This window comes from Tachypleus tridentatus, chromosome 8 (genome assembly GCF_004210375.1).
Source record: "Tachypleus tridentatus isolate NWPU-2018 chromosome 8, ASM421037v1, whole genome shotgun sequence".
Taxonomy (NCBI): domain Eukaryota; kingdom Metazoa; phylum Arthropoda; class Merostomata; order Xiphosura; family Limulidae; genus Tachypleus; species Tachypleus tridentatus.
In genome coordinates, this window is record NC_134832.1 from 22471431 (window position 1) to 22488880 (window position 17450).

General features: G+C 32.4%; 1 protein-coding gene across 2 annotated transcripts in view; it reads left to right on the plus strand.

Annotated features, from left to right (window-relative positions):
- The window catches only part of LOC143258657 (uncharacterized), a 40699-nt gene extending 23249 nt beyond the window's left edge, over positions 1 to 17450 (plus strand). For both annotated transcript variants that reach the window (XM_076517952.1, XM_076517953.1), the window contains 4 exons: positions 2300 to 2350; positions 2737 to 2768; positions 3263 to 4462; positions 8485 to 17450. In XM_076517952.1, the coding sequence (XP_076374067.1) occupies positions 2320 to 2350; positions 2737 to 2768; positions 3263 to 4462; positions 8485 to 8676 (1455 nt within the window). In that variant the 5' untranslated portion in view covers positions 2300 to 2319 and the 3' untranslated portion in view covers positions 8677 to 17450. The remainder of the gene's footprint in view (positions 1 to 2299; positions 2351 to 2736; positions 2769 to 3262; positions 4463 to 8484) is intronic.

Consider the following 17450-nt stretch of genomic DNA (forward strand, 5'->3'; position numbering starts at 1 on the left):
ACTTACAACACTGAGTTTTTGAGTTAGCTAGAATGTTTATGAACACAATATTTTTATTTAATTATTTTAATAGTTAAACAATATTAGTAGTTAATAATGTAAAATACTTATTATTTTAGGTATATAAAATAAGAAACTTATAAATAATGTGTTTTGTAATTTTTAATTAATAAATAGCTTCAGTTATAAAAACAGTTTTATTGAGTTATAAAATTATTTTATAAAAAGTGTATAATTTTTACAATTTAAATACGTTTTGGTACATTTTTTATTTCTGAAATAGTAAAATAATTTAACAACATGTAAAGTATTTTTTTCTGATTAAAATTATGTTTGTAGTAAAAATTTCATAGCAAATTTGCTAACGTTGAAAAAATATTGTAGTTAAGAAAATTTGTAAAAACCTTTTAAACTTCAGAATAAAATGCATATATTTATTTGTTATTATAGTATGCAACTATTTGTTTATTTGTCACTTTAACTGGCCCGGTGTGGCCAGGTGGTTAAGGCACTCAACTCCTCCTCTGAGGTTCACGAGTTCGAATCTCCGTCACATCAAACCTGCTCACTCTTTCAGGCGTGGGGGCATTATAATGTGACGCTCAATCCCACTATTCGTCAGTAAAATAGTAACCCCAGAGTTAGTGATGATGGCTAGCTTCCTTTCCCTCTAATCTTACCGTCGTGTAGCTTTGCGCGAAATTCAAAACAAACCATTTTAATTTGATTCTGATATTCAGTTAGGTGTATCTTGTGTTTTTCAATAATGTATGATGTCACTGAATTACAGTCAAACGTATATCTATTGCTTGAAAACCTTATGTTATTCGTAAGTATACAGGGAGTCATATATGTGGAAAATAATTTATTTTTTTTTTACTTAAAATATTATTTATTAAATTGTTTGACAGCATGATCGTTTTAACATGTATTAAGGTAGATACAGTAACTACAATAAAATTACATATCTTCATCTGACAGTTTGAGAGTGAAAGAGATGTATCTTCTAAAAAATGATTCCTTCTTTTAAAAAGCATGAAATATAGGACTTTTGGCAGTAAAATATTTTAAAGAAAATGTATTATTTTAAACAGTTGCCTAAGCGTTTTAAAGTTGACACAGCGAACTAAGTAGTTTTAATTTATAGATGTATTTATCATAAGGCATTATTATTTTAAGTTAACTTCCTTATGATGATACTTTTTTGTCTTTGAAAACTGACACTGTTCAAAACTTAACTCCTCAAGTGGCATTAATATGCATTTTGTTATTCAACGTTAACTTTGTTTATTGTGTTAGAATCAATTTTGATTACTTTAAGAGTAAACATTGTAGTCTGAGGTCAACCATAAGATGACCTAAGAAGGTCGAAACGTTGTTCTGTACTTTATTTTAGTTAAAATGTTAATACCCATTCCAGCCGTCTTTATACATCTTTACTTCAAGTGGGTTTCTCGTCATCGAGAGTTAACACTGAATGGGTACCATTTTGCTTTATTATAGTACCACTGAAATCCAACAGTTGAATTTAGTTAGCATTGACCAAGAAGCACTGAAATAATCAAACTTCTTACAAATATTGCAAACGTTAATCTTGGCAGTTGTCTAGAAATAATAATGTCGTTTTTTCCTATCAAAACTTGCATCTGTTGAAATTGGTCTTTTTTTTTCAGAAACAAAATTTCTTCACATAAAAACTGAGTGTTGAACTTTACTCTAGTCCGGCAACAACGTATTTACTTCTTATAAAATTTCTGTTTTAAGGCATAGGGATCAGTCATTGTTTGGAACTTTGAAAGTTGTATGCAAAGAAAACGACCTCTTAGGTTTTTCTATACTTCTCTGTTTAAAATATAACCATTATTTTAAAAATAAGAGTAATTAACAGTTATATAGTGAAGCGTATTTGATTAATTTGGAAGAAAACAACCTTTCACTTATTCTGTCGTCATATATGTTGTTTTATTGATAATGCTCTACACAAAAAATGTCTCAAAGCATATTTATTTTTTATATTACATGTACGACAAGAACTATCCAACAGAGCACTGGACTTCAAAATAATGTATTTTCTAGGCTTAAGATCTGTAATTCTAGTTTAATTACAATCGTAATAATGACCATAAGCCCTCTTTTTTTCGTACACAGAAAAACGAAACACCTCTGATTTGCTCGCATAGATCGCTCGCCCCCTAAAATTTACTAGCCCCTCTCTGCTGTCATAATAATGGTTGACCTTTTCGCAATAGTTCAGAAACAATATATTTGCTTCTCATGTGACAAGTTGTTTCTTTTGTAGGCTGAAGAGGATCTACTACAATGCATTGCTCACTTCGCACTTCTATATTTGGTAAGTTTAACATTTAAGTGGAAAAACTAAAGCGTGGATATATTTTGTTCGAAAGAATATGTAGATTATATTAAATAAAGTATAATATGTATATGCTATTTTCTTCGATAAAATATTTATCAAATAGTCCTCTGATTCATTTACAATATCATATTTTAGTATTACTTCTAAAGACGTGTCAGATTAGTATCATTAATAAAGTATCTGATTTGGAAATGTCTTAGGAATTTTATAATGGTATCAGTTTGAAGACTGACTGCTCAAAGATATTCATGTGTTAAACTAACTCTAGAGACTCAGTTGTCTTTACCATATAGTATTAAAGTATGTGAAATATTTTGCCACTCTTTCAATGTGGAAACTGATAAAAAGACTTATTTTTGCAGGATTCCTTCTACTTATGACATGTGAGGCACAGGTAGGCAGCTTTGTCAGTTTCCATAACGTAATTTATAAGATTGGCTTTAAAGCAAGAATAAATGTAAATTCTCAGAGTAATATTTGAAGATGACAGTGCTCATAGTATCTTTAACAATTTATTTTTACTTAACAAGAGTTTTTTAAACTATTACGAAAACAAATACTTTTACACTGTCACGTGTACATGGCTTTTCTGGTTTGGACCCAAGTAACCAATAAAAACATAGCATTCGTACTTACTGATCTCCCTAGCACTTTGCTTTTTTATTTTTTGCTCTGTCTCAGTTATTCATCAAGAGCCCGCTTATGTTTTATTTTATTTGTGATTTATGTTTTATTTTGTTATTTATAAAATAAAAATGTTTTGCTTATTTTTGTCAATACGTTTTGAGATCAATTAGTAATAACAATGGTTTGGTGTTTTATAACGCAAAACAACTAGGCTACTTGTGCTATAATAATAATAGTATTTTGTTCTTGCCTACATTTTAGCAACAGTCTAGCGAAGAACCATGGAGACCCTTACTGAAGCGTCGTTCACGAGTTCTAGAAGACCTAAATAATACAACATTTAGACAAGCAAAGGTTTCATTGCAGTTAAAAAATCTGAAAAGTTCGGAGAACACATCTAAAAACATTTACCCTGTTTTGTTAGAAAAAGAGTCCCACCTATTGACTTCTGCATCGGATAATGCTGATTGGAGAACAGGATACTCAATTAAAAGAAAGCTTCCTAGACGAGTGAAAGTGGTTAAACGAATACCTTTTGTAAATCACAAAGAAAATTTTAGAGTTTTACCAGCTCAGAGTAATACTTTTCAAAATCTGAAACCTCTAACAGAGATAAGTAATCAGAAAGAAGAATTTTGGATAGGAGCTGACCAACAACCAGTTTTTGTTAATGCCAAGGCTTTGAATGGTAATTTTCAAGATATTAAGTCTTCCAACAGAGAAAATAACATCTCAATTCTTGTTTTCGAAGGATTGCTGCCAGAAAAATATTCTTCTGAAGAAGGAACGGTCAATGTTGCTTCTTTAGGACAAACTTTGGAAAATTTACTACAAAATATCCCACTGAAAGAACGAAAACATCAAAAAGAAACATCGAGTTTTCAAGTCCAAAATATCAATAATCTAGCTCCACAAAACTCTTTAGGAAAGCTTTCTTTTTATGAAAACACACCAGTTGTTGGACCATTAAAATACTCTACAAGGCAAAGTTCATCTGGAAATCCTACAGTTTTTGATAGAAACACACAATCACTAATAATTGAAATTCCTTCTTTGGAAGTAGGTAAAATATCACCAGAAATAGACAAATTCAGTTCAATTCCACATGTCGAATCCAAAACTTCTTTAAATCCTCACATCCATTCTTCTGAATTCTCAATAATTAATCTCGGTGGTCCCAACTTACCAATTTCTGAAGATGTCCTGAGAAAAAGTTTGTCATCAGGTACACAGGGTGAACATACCACTCATTTCAGTGGTACTCATCAGTTCAACACTCCATCTGAAATCTTTCGAACTCCAAATAATGATAATATTTCTCCATCTAGTAGGCTAACATTCGACAACAAAGACGTTTCTGGAGCTGGTCATTCGAAATATACAGAACTTCCCTTTACTAACTTTCGATGTCGTAACTATGAACTCCCTGGTTATTACGCGGATACAGAGACAGAATGTAAAGTAAGAATCAGAAGAATGTGTTTATTTAAGTTTTTCTAGCGCTTATTGGTAAAGTAAAAAAATATATTAACTAAGTCGGCAATTATAAGTTTTTCTATTTTATTTATATGATATTTTAGTTTTCGTCTTTACCAAAGGTTGACTCTTTTCAAGGACAATTCACTAGAGTAATTTAATTTTTTGACTATTATACTTGTTTCTTATTATAAAAATTGAAAAAAAAGACGCAAAGAAACTCAATTTTAATCAAGCTTTTCTTGTGTTTTTATACATGCAGGTAATTTATTTAGTTTCTAGCATTCGTTTGTTTCAATGAAAGCATGTCTAATTTTTATCTAAATATTTTTTGCAACAGTTTATACCAAATTTTAAAGCCTGGCATAGGCAGGTGGTTAAGACACTCGACTCGTAAACCGAGGGTCGCGGCTTCGAATTCCCAACACACCAAACATGCTCGCCCTTTCAGCCGTGGGGGCATTATAATACGACGGTCAATCCCACTATTCGTTGGTAAAATAATAGCCCAAGAGTTGGCGGTGGGCGGTGATGACTAGCTGCTTTTTCTCTAGTCTTACACGGCTAAATTAGGGAGAGCTAGCGCAGACAGCCCTCGTGTAGCCTTGCGCGAAATTCAAAACAAACCAACCCAAATTTTAAAATAGTAATAAGTCACTTTCTAGCAAAAAAGATGCCATGGGCTTGATTTAATATATATGTAGTTATTTATAAATTGCTTAATTTTTTGCTGTTTTTAAATAACTGTATTTATGAAACTCTAATTTTTAATAAAATGGTGAAGCACTACTTATTTATTTAAAATTTCTACTAAAAAATCGATTGCCACTGTATTAGCCCAGCGAGATGCATACAGTCTATATTGAATTTTGTAACTTGCTCCTATTCTTATGAGAGATGCTTTTTAAGCGACAAATTTTTAAACTCTTTATTAGTGTCACATCGGTATATCTGTACATAACAGATATCCCATTATGTAGCCTTGTGCTTAATTCAGAACAATGCAATAAAAATAATGGTCTATTTTATTATCTGACCTCCTGTCGCTGTTCATGAAAATATTTTGGCACCACAATAGATGATTTAAAGATAATTCGATGTTCTAAAAAGTTATTTAAATTAGGACTTGAATATTTTTTCGTTTCTTTATAAAAATATTTTAACCATTTTGATGAATTCCTAGCGAGTTACGTGCAATAAATAGGGTATAGTTGAAATGGTTTATACAGTCGTTGAAAATCCTCTTTGGACCAGTATAAATAATATGATATCACACTTTTCCAGTTGTTTTGTATAAGTATATAGAATAATATGATATCTATATTGCTCAGGATGAGATCATATTTCTCCAGGATAAGACCTGATACTTTGTAAACAACCGATATAAACTGTGTTTTAACTACATTTTTTATTAAGTATTCCAGCCAGCCTTAGGAAACTTGGTCTTCTTCATTCACCTTTAATATTATCTAGTTATGGATAATTCTCTAATAACTGATATTCACTACATCTTTCAGCGTTTCGCCAGTCTCTCTCATGTCTTGGTGTGTCTCGTTTTTCCATCTCAATTTGTGATGTTCTCCACATTGTCTACGTTCGACTGGCATTCCAAATATTTTCTCACTAGATTATTGTTTCCTTCGTTTCGATTACGTATATCACCCCAGTTTAGCTTCACTTGGTTTTTCTGTTATCTTACATATCTCAGCCAACTTTTAATATCATAATTTATAATACTATTCCTTAAACATGTTACCATCATCTAAAGCTACGTTTTCATTTCTATCTTTTCCAGACAACGTTCTTCTTCTCCTCTCATTGCCCATGTCTTTACTCCATACAACAGAACTAGCCTAACTACTCTATTATAAATTCCTGGCATTTTATTTTCACAGACAATCCCCAAAACACTCTTTCACGTTTTTTTACCCACTTCTTATCTGTCTCTCTTCCAAGTCATATACTTATTCTCGTTGATTTGTGAGCAGAAGTATTTATACTTTTCTCTTTGGGTTACCTTCCTATTTAACTTGTCCTGTATTCTGACAAATTGCCTTCCTTCCTTACTAATTACCATCACATGCATGTCACCTATATCTATCTTAAGCTCACCTTCCTCCAACTGTTCCTGCCATTATCTGTATTTTCTCCTCTCTTCTACTCGTATTCACTAGATCGGCAACAAATAATAATTCTCTCAATTCTCTTTTTCTGGCATTTTATGAAAGATCATCCATTACCATTATATGAGCTTAGATTTTACTTGTTTTGAATTTCGCGCAAAGCTACACGAGGACTATCTGCGCTAGCCGCTCCTAATTTAACAGTGTATAACTAGAGGGAAGGCAGCTAGTTATCAACACCCACCGCCAACTCTTGGGCTACTCTTTTACCAAAGAATAGTGGGATTGACCGGCACATTATAACGCCCCCACGGCTGAAAGGACGAGTATGTTTGGTGCGACCGGGATTCGAATCCGCGACCCTCTGATTAGCCATGCCGGGCCATGAGCTTAGAGCTGACCCTTAATGTAATCGTATGTTTACTTCGAATTCATCTATATCTCCTTGTTTTTTCTTACCTACGTCTTTACGTCTTAATACATTCCTTAGATCATTTTTTTTTTATACACCAGTAAACAATCTCCCTTTATACTTTGTTATATGTATTATATAAGCCGTCAAAACACTAGTATAATGCTCCATTTCTCTCTAAATTCTTTTTTTATAGCTACCTTACAAGGAATATTACATTAACCATATGACGGCATAAGACCAAACTGTTTTCATCTGATGATATCTTCTTCTTTGACCACTCTCTTTAACTATTCCCTCGAGATAAAAATAATCATTTAATGCCTTTGGAATCAACACATTCTAATACATCACCTTTTTGCTTACGTATATTGGTATCATTGCGTTCTTTCTCCAGTCCTCTGGAATTTCTTTAAATTTAACACCATCTGCAAGAACTTCCACTCCATACCTATGTCTTCTTCATCTATATTTGTAATTATGTTAAATGTCGCCCCCTGATGGCCCATGGTCGTACCAGGTTTCATATCATGATAATATTTTAAAGTTCTGATTTGCTTATTTCACCCACTGGTCCTTAAACTCTATCTGCATCCTCCATATTATCTGTTTTATTTTCTATATTGAACAGCTCTCCATAATACTGCATTCACATTTTCTCTATGACCTTATCCTTAATAACTACTGATCCATATTTGTTCTTTATTATATTTCTTTCTTTAATATTTCATTGTGTTATTTCTCTAGACTTAACTATCTTTTACATTATCGTTTCCCCAAGCTTTTCCAGCTTACTATACCATTAATCCCATGATTCATTACGGCCGTTGTTTTACTGGCGTTTTGTTTAGCTTTCCTATACATGATAGTTTTGTTCTCATTTCCTTGAAACTCTCTGAATATTCTTCCCTTCTCTTTTATCTCCTTTCGTTCTTTCTCATTCCATCACTGTTTGTCTTTATTTTGTTATTTACTTCCTTTTGATACTTTACAGACCCAAACAACTTCCTCCAATAGAAGAACATTAATGACTCTCCATTTTCGACCCAGCCATCTTTCTTTTACTACATTTGTATCGGTGCTTTATCTTTATCTGGTCATATCTTCTTTGAATTCATCAATATTTTCCATATTTAGCTTTCAGACTAAGCGTTACACGCCATAAGACCTGATGTCTTCCAAACAACTGATATAAACTGTGTTTCAACTAAATCTTTGTATTGTGTTTTTTTAGCTGCCCTTAGAAGCTTTGGTATTGGAGTTAAAAACTTATTCAGCGGAAACGCACAATAAATGATGTGTAAATGAAATGTTATTATACACTCCATTGTTGAATGTCCATGTCAAACAGTTAACGAATGATAAAAATCAAAACTATTATTTTATTGTAAGGTTTTATTCTTAAACAGAGTTAGGTAATTATATTTTAAAAATAAAATACAGAAATTATATAATAAAATATGTTGTTATAGGTGTTTCACATTTGTGAGCCCAATAAGCGACAGCATGACCTTATGTGCCCTCCTGGAACAATCTTCAGTCAAGCCCTGTTGACTTGTGATTGGCCTCACAAAGTACAGTGCAGCAGGTCTTCCGATTTCTTTGAAATCAACAATCAAGTCTACAAGCCACGTCCTTCATCGCAAGATGTTAACCACAAATAAGTGAAATTTAACTGAACGATTCTGATTATAATAAAGTTTAATCGACTTTTATCACTTTTTTTAGATAATATGGTAGAAACTTAGAATACACAAGTTTGATTGTGAGATTGCTACTAGAGAGCGATCCAGTGACCTAATTGATAATTTAAAAGCATTGTGTTATATGCAAATCTTTTCTTTGAATATAGTTGAGAATATATTAACCAGTGCATGTTTTTCTAAAAACTTTCGTAACCCCTTCCTTTGTGCCTATCTCTCGATAACATAATAATTGATACCTTAAAAGTGAATAATGGCAAATTAAAGAAAGTTTTGCTTCTCAGTTCTTTTCTCCGTGAAAAGAAACAAACCTTAAACAATTAATGCTTCTGTGTTTGCTAGGCAGACTACATAAGCAATCATTTTCAGTAATAGGTAATGTTTATGAGTCAAATAAATGGTTCGAAATAATATTTTCACACATTTAAAACAATGACCATTGTTTTTAAAAACAATTTCCTACCATTGAACTATTCTGATTCTAAAGTGATTAGATGTAAGAGCGGTCACTGAAATAATGATGAAATAAACTATTGTGGGAATAAAAAAACAATGGTTTATATTTTATGAATTGTTTTGTAAGCTGATATACAATCAAGTTACATTTTTTGATTTCAAGTAATTTAATTGTACATTGTGGTTTAACGACATTAACTGTGATGTAATTAAAGCCCTGATATAAACATATACATTTGAGTAGCTCAATTTATTTCAAATTTTTAATTTATTAAAGTTCTGTATAAATTATACCATTTTTTTCGTATTGATTTTAAAATATCATACATTGTTTTCATTTAAACTCGAAACTGCATTATTTTTACTTTTTTATTACACAATCAAATTTCTTGAATCTTCTGATGAATGCCTACCTCTACTGGTTTCTTTCTTATGTGTGATTTCGTAATAATGAAGCAATTCTTTTGTTAGGACTAAAAATATTTTCAGTCGACATAATTTTAAATTACTTTTTGTATCAATAATAAGTCTATGACAACATATTACAATTAAACAAGTGTGAAATTTTGAAACAAAACTAGTATTCAACATTTTAATAGCCTAATTTTGATACAAATTACAAGTATATATATATCATGTCAGCATGTTTTAAGGATAATTTATGCGATCAGCATGAAGTTTCGTTTAACTCAATCTATCGATAAAATTAACAAAACTATTATTCCGCTTTAGACAGCCTCCCTAATTTCATGAATTTAAAATCATTATCTTGAAACAAGGAAAAGACTGTAAGCGCATTCTGGTGCATCTTAATAAGTATAAAATTAATGAGTTCACCCTTCTATTATAAACGATAATATATAAGTGAAACAGTTTTGAAAAGAAAAAAATACATCTTTCAATACATTAATGAAAATGTGCATGTAGAAAATATAATTAATAAAAGAGTATATCGTTGAAATAATTTTTTCGAGTCAATATTATAGATGCATTTGGAATCATATTTTTAATTTTTTGAATTTCATTTTGTTTAAGACAGTTAAGAATAATTTTGCACATGTTGTATACGTTCTTTATTTTAGTCAGTTATTATAACACAACCAACTCAATAAACAACACTAAAACGCTGTTTGTTTTCTGGTTACTTCGAATTTTCAGGGCTTTTGAACATTATACAGATTCATTTGCTACTTTAAAGGTTTACAGTAATGTTCAAACGATATTAAAAGGCAGAGTTCGTTGACAAAAAGGGCACTTACATTATGAAAAACCATAAGAAGCAGTTAGATCCTCACCTCACCTATGCCATGATCTCCAATTTCAGGAAGCCAAAAGCTTTTGAACATCTTTGGCAACTTATCGAAGCTTTACCTGGGATAATTCTATACCGAAAGATCAACCAACAATGAATGAATGAAGTAAACCAATCCCCCTGTGTACGTCACCGCTTTTCCACTCAAAATTTTAAATTGCATTTTGGAGATAAATTTTTTGTTTGTTAAGCACTTTTTAATAATATATAGATTATGTTTATATCTTTGTTTCTTTCAGTTTAAGGCAGTTTCAGCAAATTGTGTGCCGGTTGCATAGTTTTTTACTAAGACCAAAATCTCTGGATATCAATGTTTTCTATTGCTAAAAACAAATCGTGAATGAAATGAAAGCTGATTTCTATAGCTTCTTAGTGTATTCACAGTTACATTTAATCAGATGCAATAGATTGATTGCAAAGTTAAGTATCAATAAATTCTACATTTCAAATGTAACAATCACTCATACAAACTAACATATTTTAATGTGGCACTACTTTCACAACTTAATAAAATAAAAAGTAACGTAATAGCAACATATATTCAAATACTAGTATGAGGTTTTATTTTTGTTTGGATAGCACATGGATATTTAACCTATGTAACAGGTCTTTTAACCAGGCCGCGACATCAAAAAGTCTGGTTTTCAAGTAATAATTAATTAACTATTTTTTAAAGGCTGTAACTGTGACGAAGTTTCATTGTGGCATCATATGATTTGAGAATTTCAATCAAACAGATCTAAATATGTGTTTAAGTTAACTGAAAGGAAAAGTTAACGTTGCTAATAACATATATTAAACATAACACATATTTTGTATTAGAATGGTTAACTATAAGCGGCAAAGAAGTTTGTATTTATATTTTTGTACATCCATCACAGGTTATGTAGTTTTACAACATATCTTGTTTTACACAATATTTTTGTTTCCTGTAGAACTCGCTTGCGCTCAACATTGTAAGTTGGGGAAACATCTAAAAAACTCGTGTTATTTGTTGTGTGATGTGTTGTAGGAAAATAATAAAAATCCATTTATACAGACTTTTTACACGTAGCTAGTTTCACAAATATCTCTAACATATTTACAAATCATTCAGTACTCACGACAAATCCTCACTACAGTGAGGAAACTTTTAAAGACGGAAGTAAGAACTAAAATAAGAACAACGAAATTCTTTGTTCCGGAAATAACGTTATTGTTAGAGGATGGAATATATTAGGAATTCATTGCACTATCATTTACACTTATTGACATGCCTATCTCACATTCATCCCCTCTCCCACGTAAAAAATATAAATTCATCCATCTCACCTCAACATATGCACTGATTTCCTCCTAAAGGCACTATAGAAAAAATCTGAATTTTGTAACTTTAACAGATATTTTTGCACACTTCACACATTTCTATGCCTTATTCATCCATAAAAAAATCCATCTATAACATCACCCAGGCTTCATTGAGCCTCCACTTGATCTATATTTTTAGCTGTGCCTTTTGCTATTGTCATTTCTGTGATAATGACCCATATAACTTACCCTTCAGTCATAACCAAATAAAATACTGGCTTTGTCAACTTGATAATGCATCTGCTCATTAATGCTTCAAATTGATTTGATCAAAATAACTTGCAGCATTTTAACCGAAAACACCATGTTGAACTGTACTTCTATCTCTGTCACTCTAATTCTTCCATGAAAATTCACTTCCTGTCAATCATTTCGATGTCGAAATTGAAATATTTTTTCATTATTATAAATGACAGTAATGGTGCACTATGTCATCAAATAATACCTACAATCTCAGTAAACTCAGCTAATCTCATTCCATAAAGTCTTCACATCTAGTTAAAACCTTTTATTTTCACTTATGTATTATTTAATTATTATGTTTTCTTTTGTGTATTGAGCTATTTGTGTTATTCAAAATTTATGAATGATTTTACGTAATGTTTGTACACATGTTTAAGCCTGTATAGTGCATCCACTGCGTTTATTTTATGGTCATATATATGTATATAGCAACGTCTTACTTTATGGTATATCCTCGTAATTTAGAACAAACTGTCTTGTACTGAGACACAATTACTCACAGGCTGATTTGAGAGCTATGTCATCTAGAAGCCGTCAACTTCACATCGTTTATCTTTTTTAGACGTCATAAAGTAAAAAATCACTGGCAGATTTCGGCTAAATTAATATTTTTCATCAAAAGTAAATACTCGTGCTGTCATTACAAATATACATATGTCAATATACATTCAAAGAAAACACAACCCCCTGACCGGATATAGATATGTCATATGCTTTCCAGATTCACGAGAAAAATAGTGAAGACTATAAAGCATGATCTGAAGAACTCCCATTACATCTAGACACCTCAACCAGGCACTGACCAAGGGCTAAATGCTTTTTGGTTGAATTTTGCCAAAGCTGCTTGTACGATATTTACACCTGCCATTTCTAATTTTGAAGTGACAGACTAGAACTAGTCAGTATCACTGACCGCCAGTAGAAATGAGTGCACAAGTAGTTCTGGACCTACAGCTGCCCCTTCTGGATCTTATGTAGTGCTGATTGTAATAGCCAATCAGTATCTGAAGCTCTTATCATGTGATTTTATGCTATTAAGATAGAAATACTTTCAAATATCACATGGTATCCTGTGTTTGAGCAGACAGAGTCTCACTGTGCAGTGACGCGATCCATTGGCATTAATGCATTCGACCCTTCCAAATCTGAAACTTCATAAGCCATGTCCTATCTTTTTTATCCTCGTAAGTTATAAGTACATATCAAGTGCCCTCTAGTTCTAAGAAAGCTAGGTTTACTACCAAATAATTTTAGACAAACTGTCTAGTACACTTCTCCAAGTTGGTGACCAGACCCAACTTCATTACTTTCTTTTAGCTGAAGTAACAACAGTTAGCATTTGCTATTCTAAACCTGCTACACAGTTAGTCAAACTGGTAATTTTACTTACCTTGCTGCGTAGCAAGGTGTGAGAACTTCATGCTGAAGTAACATAAATGATCATAGAAAGCTTTGGACCTCCTTTCTAGAGTAATATTCAAGTGAAAGCATTATTCAATCTTCTGTCTAACACATATTATAAGAAGATCATGAAATATCCATGCCTATTCACTGGAAATCAGTGGTGTTGTGTCTCTGGACTAAGATGAATTAACTGCTGGTTTACTCTCGGCGAAACTCAAGCTTGGAACTGTTAAGCCATATGAGGTGGATAGTCTGTTCGAGATTTACCCACAACAGTTGCTGCTACATGCTGCTTCATCTCTTGTCACTCATTTAAAAGGTATGAATAGAAACTTTATTACAACAGTAAAAGTGAGTTATCTGCAAGGATATCTTTGCAATTTGCTGAAGCCAACGCAGGTTCTATCTTTTTATGCAAACGATTCATACTGTCTATATAAGTGCCCAAGCTCCTCTATCTAATTTTAAACTTGTTTTGTTACAAAGTTATGTTTCCCTTGAGTAAAGAAAATTGGCAATTTGGCTTCGACTATCTTCCAGTCTCAAAACTACTCCTCACTTAATAGAATCAATAGCAAGACCATCCAAACTCAAGATCAGTGACTGCACTAACTCCATCCATTCTTAATGATGACTCACCTGAAATTAAAAGGGAAAGATGTGCCACATCTCATTTACAGAAAACTGTGGTTAAAACATAAACCTCTCACTCAAGGGCCTTTGATCAATACCAAGCTGATATATTCTAAATGCAGGGAGTACAGAATAGTGAGCATGCTTATGTACCTATACAGTTGAATGAGAACTAGATCCATGTCTTTGGTTGGGAGAATGGTGAACTACTATAGGCAACTCACGCATTCAGCTCTATGTGACCACTGGCTTAACTTTAATGGTCATCTTGGCCAGTTTATCTACAATCAAGGAGAAGCTCGTAACTACTTTTATGGTTATCAACTTTATCAGTTGGCACCTGTTGGCCAAATAGCTCAGAATAATAGACTTTGCTCCCCAGCGGCATTTCCAATTTCTCCCAGTCAGACTTGTTGTTGAGCTCAATCAGAAGCAGTATTAGATTATTCTGGCCACAAGAATCTCAGACTCTCCAGACCATGCACTATTATGATGTCCTTAATGTCCTAAGTTGTTTACACCTTCTCACACTGAGATGAATCCTAAGGGAAAGAACCCAAACGGCCAATCTCAGTGCATAAGATTTTGGTACACTTCCTTCCTGTCTGTGTGATCACAGCGATAAATAAGCCGTGGACATTTACAATATCAACGAAAGTTCCATGTTAAAGAAAATATTTTTCTAAGACTCAACTACTCTCTCAGGCCCTTGGTTGTAAATTCTTCAACAAATTGAAAATGCAATTTTTACATGCATGAAGCTTTTTAAATTCAGTTAATAAAATGTTAGAAGAAAAGCATAATATTCACTTAAAGCAAATACTTTGGTCAGTTTATCAAATTTTCTTTTATTAATAACTTACTCTGTGGTGTTTTCAGGTTCCTGATTTCCTCCAGAAGAAATCGTTTAGATACTACAGAATAACAGAAGTTCTACAAACAATAGATTAAAGAGCAAATTTGAATTATTTTACTTCAGCTGTGTTTGAAGAATGAAGGAGACTGGAAAAAATATATGAAAAAATGAAACAATCTTTATATAATGCCTAAAAAATTAAAATGAGATCACTGTATAAGAGCTGTTTCCGAAAGAGAAAACATAACATCCTATGTGCAGAACAAAAATGTCATTTTTTTCAAGGTGGTCATCACCACCCACCGCCAACTCTTGGGCTATTCTTTTACCAACAAAGAGTGGGATTGACCGTCACATTATAACGCCCCCACGGCTGAAAGAGCGAGCATGTTTGGCGCGACTGGGATGCGAACCCGCGACCCTCAGATTACGAGTTGCACGCCTTAACACGTTTGGTCATGCCGGGCCCCTGCGCGTGGAAAACAACAAAATGTATTTCTATAGAGAAATGTCAAGCTGCCGTTTCAACAATACTTAAACTAATCACCCCCTTGCTTCTAAAGGGTGTTTTTAGTAGTTTATCTACACCTTTACTACAATCCATTTCTATTAGTTAGAGAGTTTCAACTTAATTTTCATATTCTCATTGGCATGGTGTTTGTAAATTAGTCTCATACCAATGGATGCATAATTTTTCATGGATCCTCCAGGTAGTAAAGTTAGGCAAACCTTTCCAAATCTTTGCAGGAATAGCTAATGTCTTTTCCTTCCTCCTTACCTTATTCCGTAACTTTGCTCTAAATACTTCCTTCTACTCTTTAACACCAAACCTGTTGAATAAGGCAGTTATCAATACTTGATAGTTGTTACAGTTCTCACCTGGAATGTTACTTAATATCGTTAAAGCTGACCAGTTTAAATGTGGAGCAAGATGAATAACTTTTTCACTATTCCATCCATTTATTTCGAACTGAATCTGACATATCTCCCACACTGCTTTCCCACCAGAGGCCGTTATTTCTCAATCTAGCAATATTGTTGAAATGGATAGCTAAGTTCTAGAGTTGGATTTCATAGTAATATAGCTGGATTTGTTCAAGAAAGTCCTACAGTAACAGACAGCGCAATGGAAATAAGTGTAGGCGAAATAGGTTCTTCTATACCAGATTTCATGGGAAATTGTGTCTTAGATTGAAATTCTTAGGCATGTATAGAAAGAGGTACGGATGAATTAATTTTTGTTTTTGTCATTTCTTCTCCGGATGTTTTATTGTGTCATAAATTGTATTTTCTCTTTTCAATCATCGTTATTTCTTCTAACCTTTTTAAATAGATCATACAAATGTCTGATAGCACTTCGTATCATTCTCTTGAAAACTGAAATTAACTCAAAGTTCAGTTTTATTTTGAACAGCCAATTAATATAATCACTATCTCTACTTTTTTTTAAAAAAAATTATTGTGTATAAAAGTGTTTCGAACGAGGTTTAGCATGTGAGATAATGTACGACATATTATATTTTGCACTTTTCATTGTTATGATGGAAAAAAAAAAACATGGCTGAAAGTTTGTGGCGAGATATTAATACTCCTTTTAGTACGAAGAAGTGGCATGGCTGATATAAGGAGTTATATCGTCTCCCGTATCTACATACACATCAACATTGGCAAGAAATTTCCATCCCACTATATTTACTTTCTTGTGGGCATTTTATTTAGCATTAAAACAGAAATAATTGATTCCTTTTCTTCCTCTTTACTTGTAATGCTCCTCGTATAAAACCGGATGCTCAGTTAATGTTTTTATGTCACTTTTGAATATAAATGAATGTGGTAGAACAAGATTATACTTGAAAAACACTTTGTGAATCAATTTCCTCTTCCTGTTAATAAGCAATGTCGTTTTAAAAATTTCTAAAATATATCAGAAAAGGTGCTATTCCGCATATCAGAACCTTTGGCCGATATTAAGTTTTCGTTTTTCAGAACTTACGCAGTCATGGTTAATGAAACAACAGTTAATTTCACGCGTCTGCTCTTTCGTTGTAAGAACTTGATTTGTTCCCTAATTCTTTTGTTCACTTTCTTCATGGTTTCAGGACTATTACTCAGAAGACAGCTATAATCTAGAAGTAAACGAATTTTATTTGTTCTACAAGATTTTGGTAAACGTGGTAACAGGATTTGGAGAAACAATTTTAGGTGTCCTTATTCGATCTCGTGCGACGTCACTATCTCTTTTTTTGGCAAATCGCAAGTAAATAACAACATACAAGTGAATCAGTTGTATATTAAAATAATTTACATCCAACTTTCTTTTGACATGTATTTCATTGCATGGAAAATCTACATTATTATTTGATTTTTCTTATTAACTATTAGCTTATACAGAAATGTTATAGTGACACTTAACAAGAAAATTGTCTGTTTATGTAAATCGACACAGAGCATCATTGTTTTAGTTTTAAAATAGAAACAAATCTT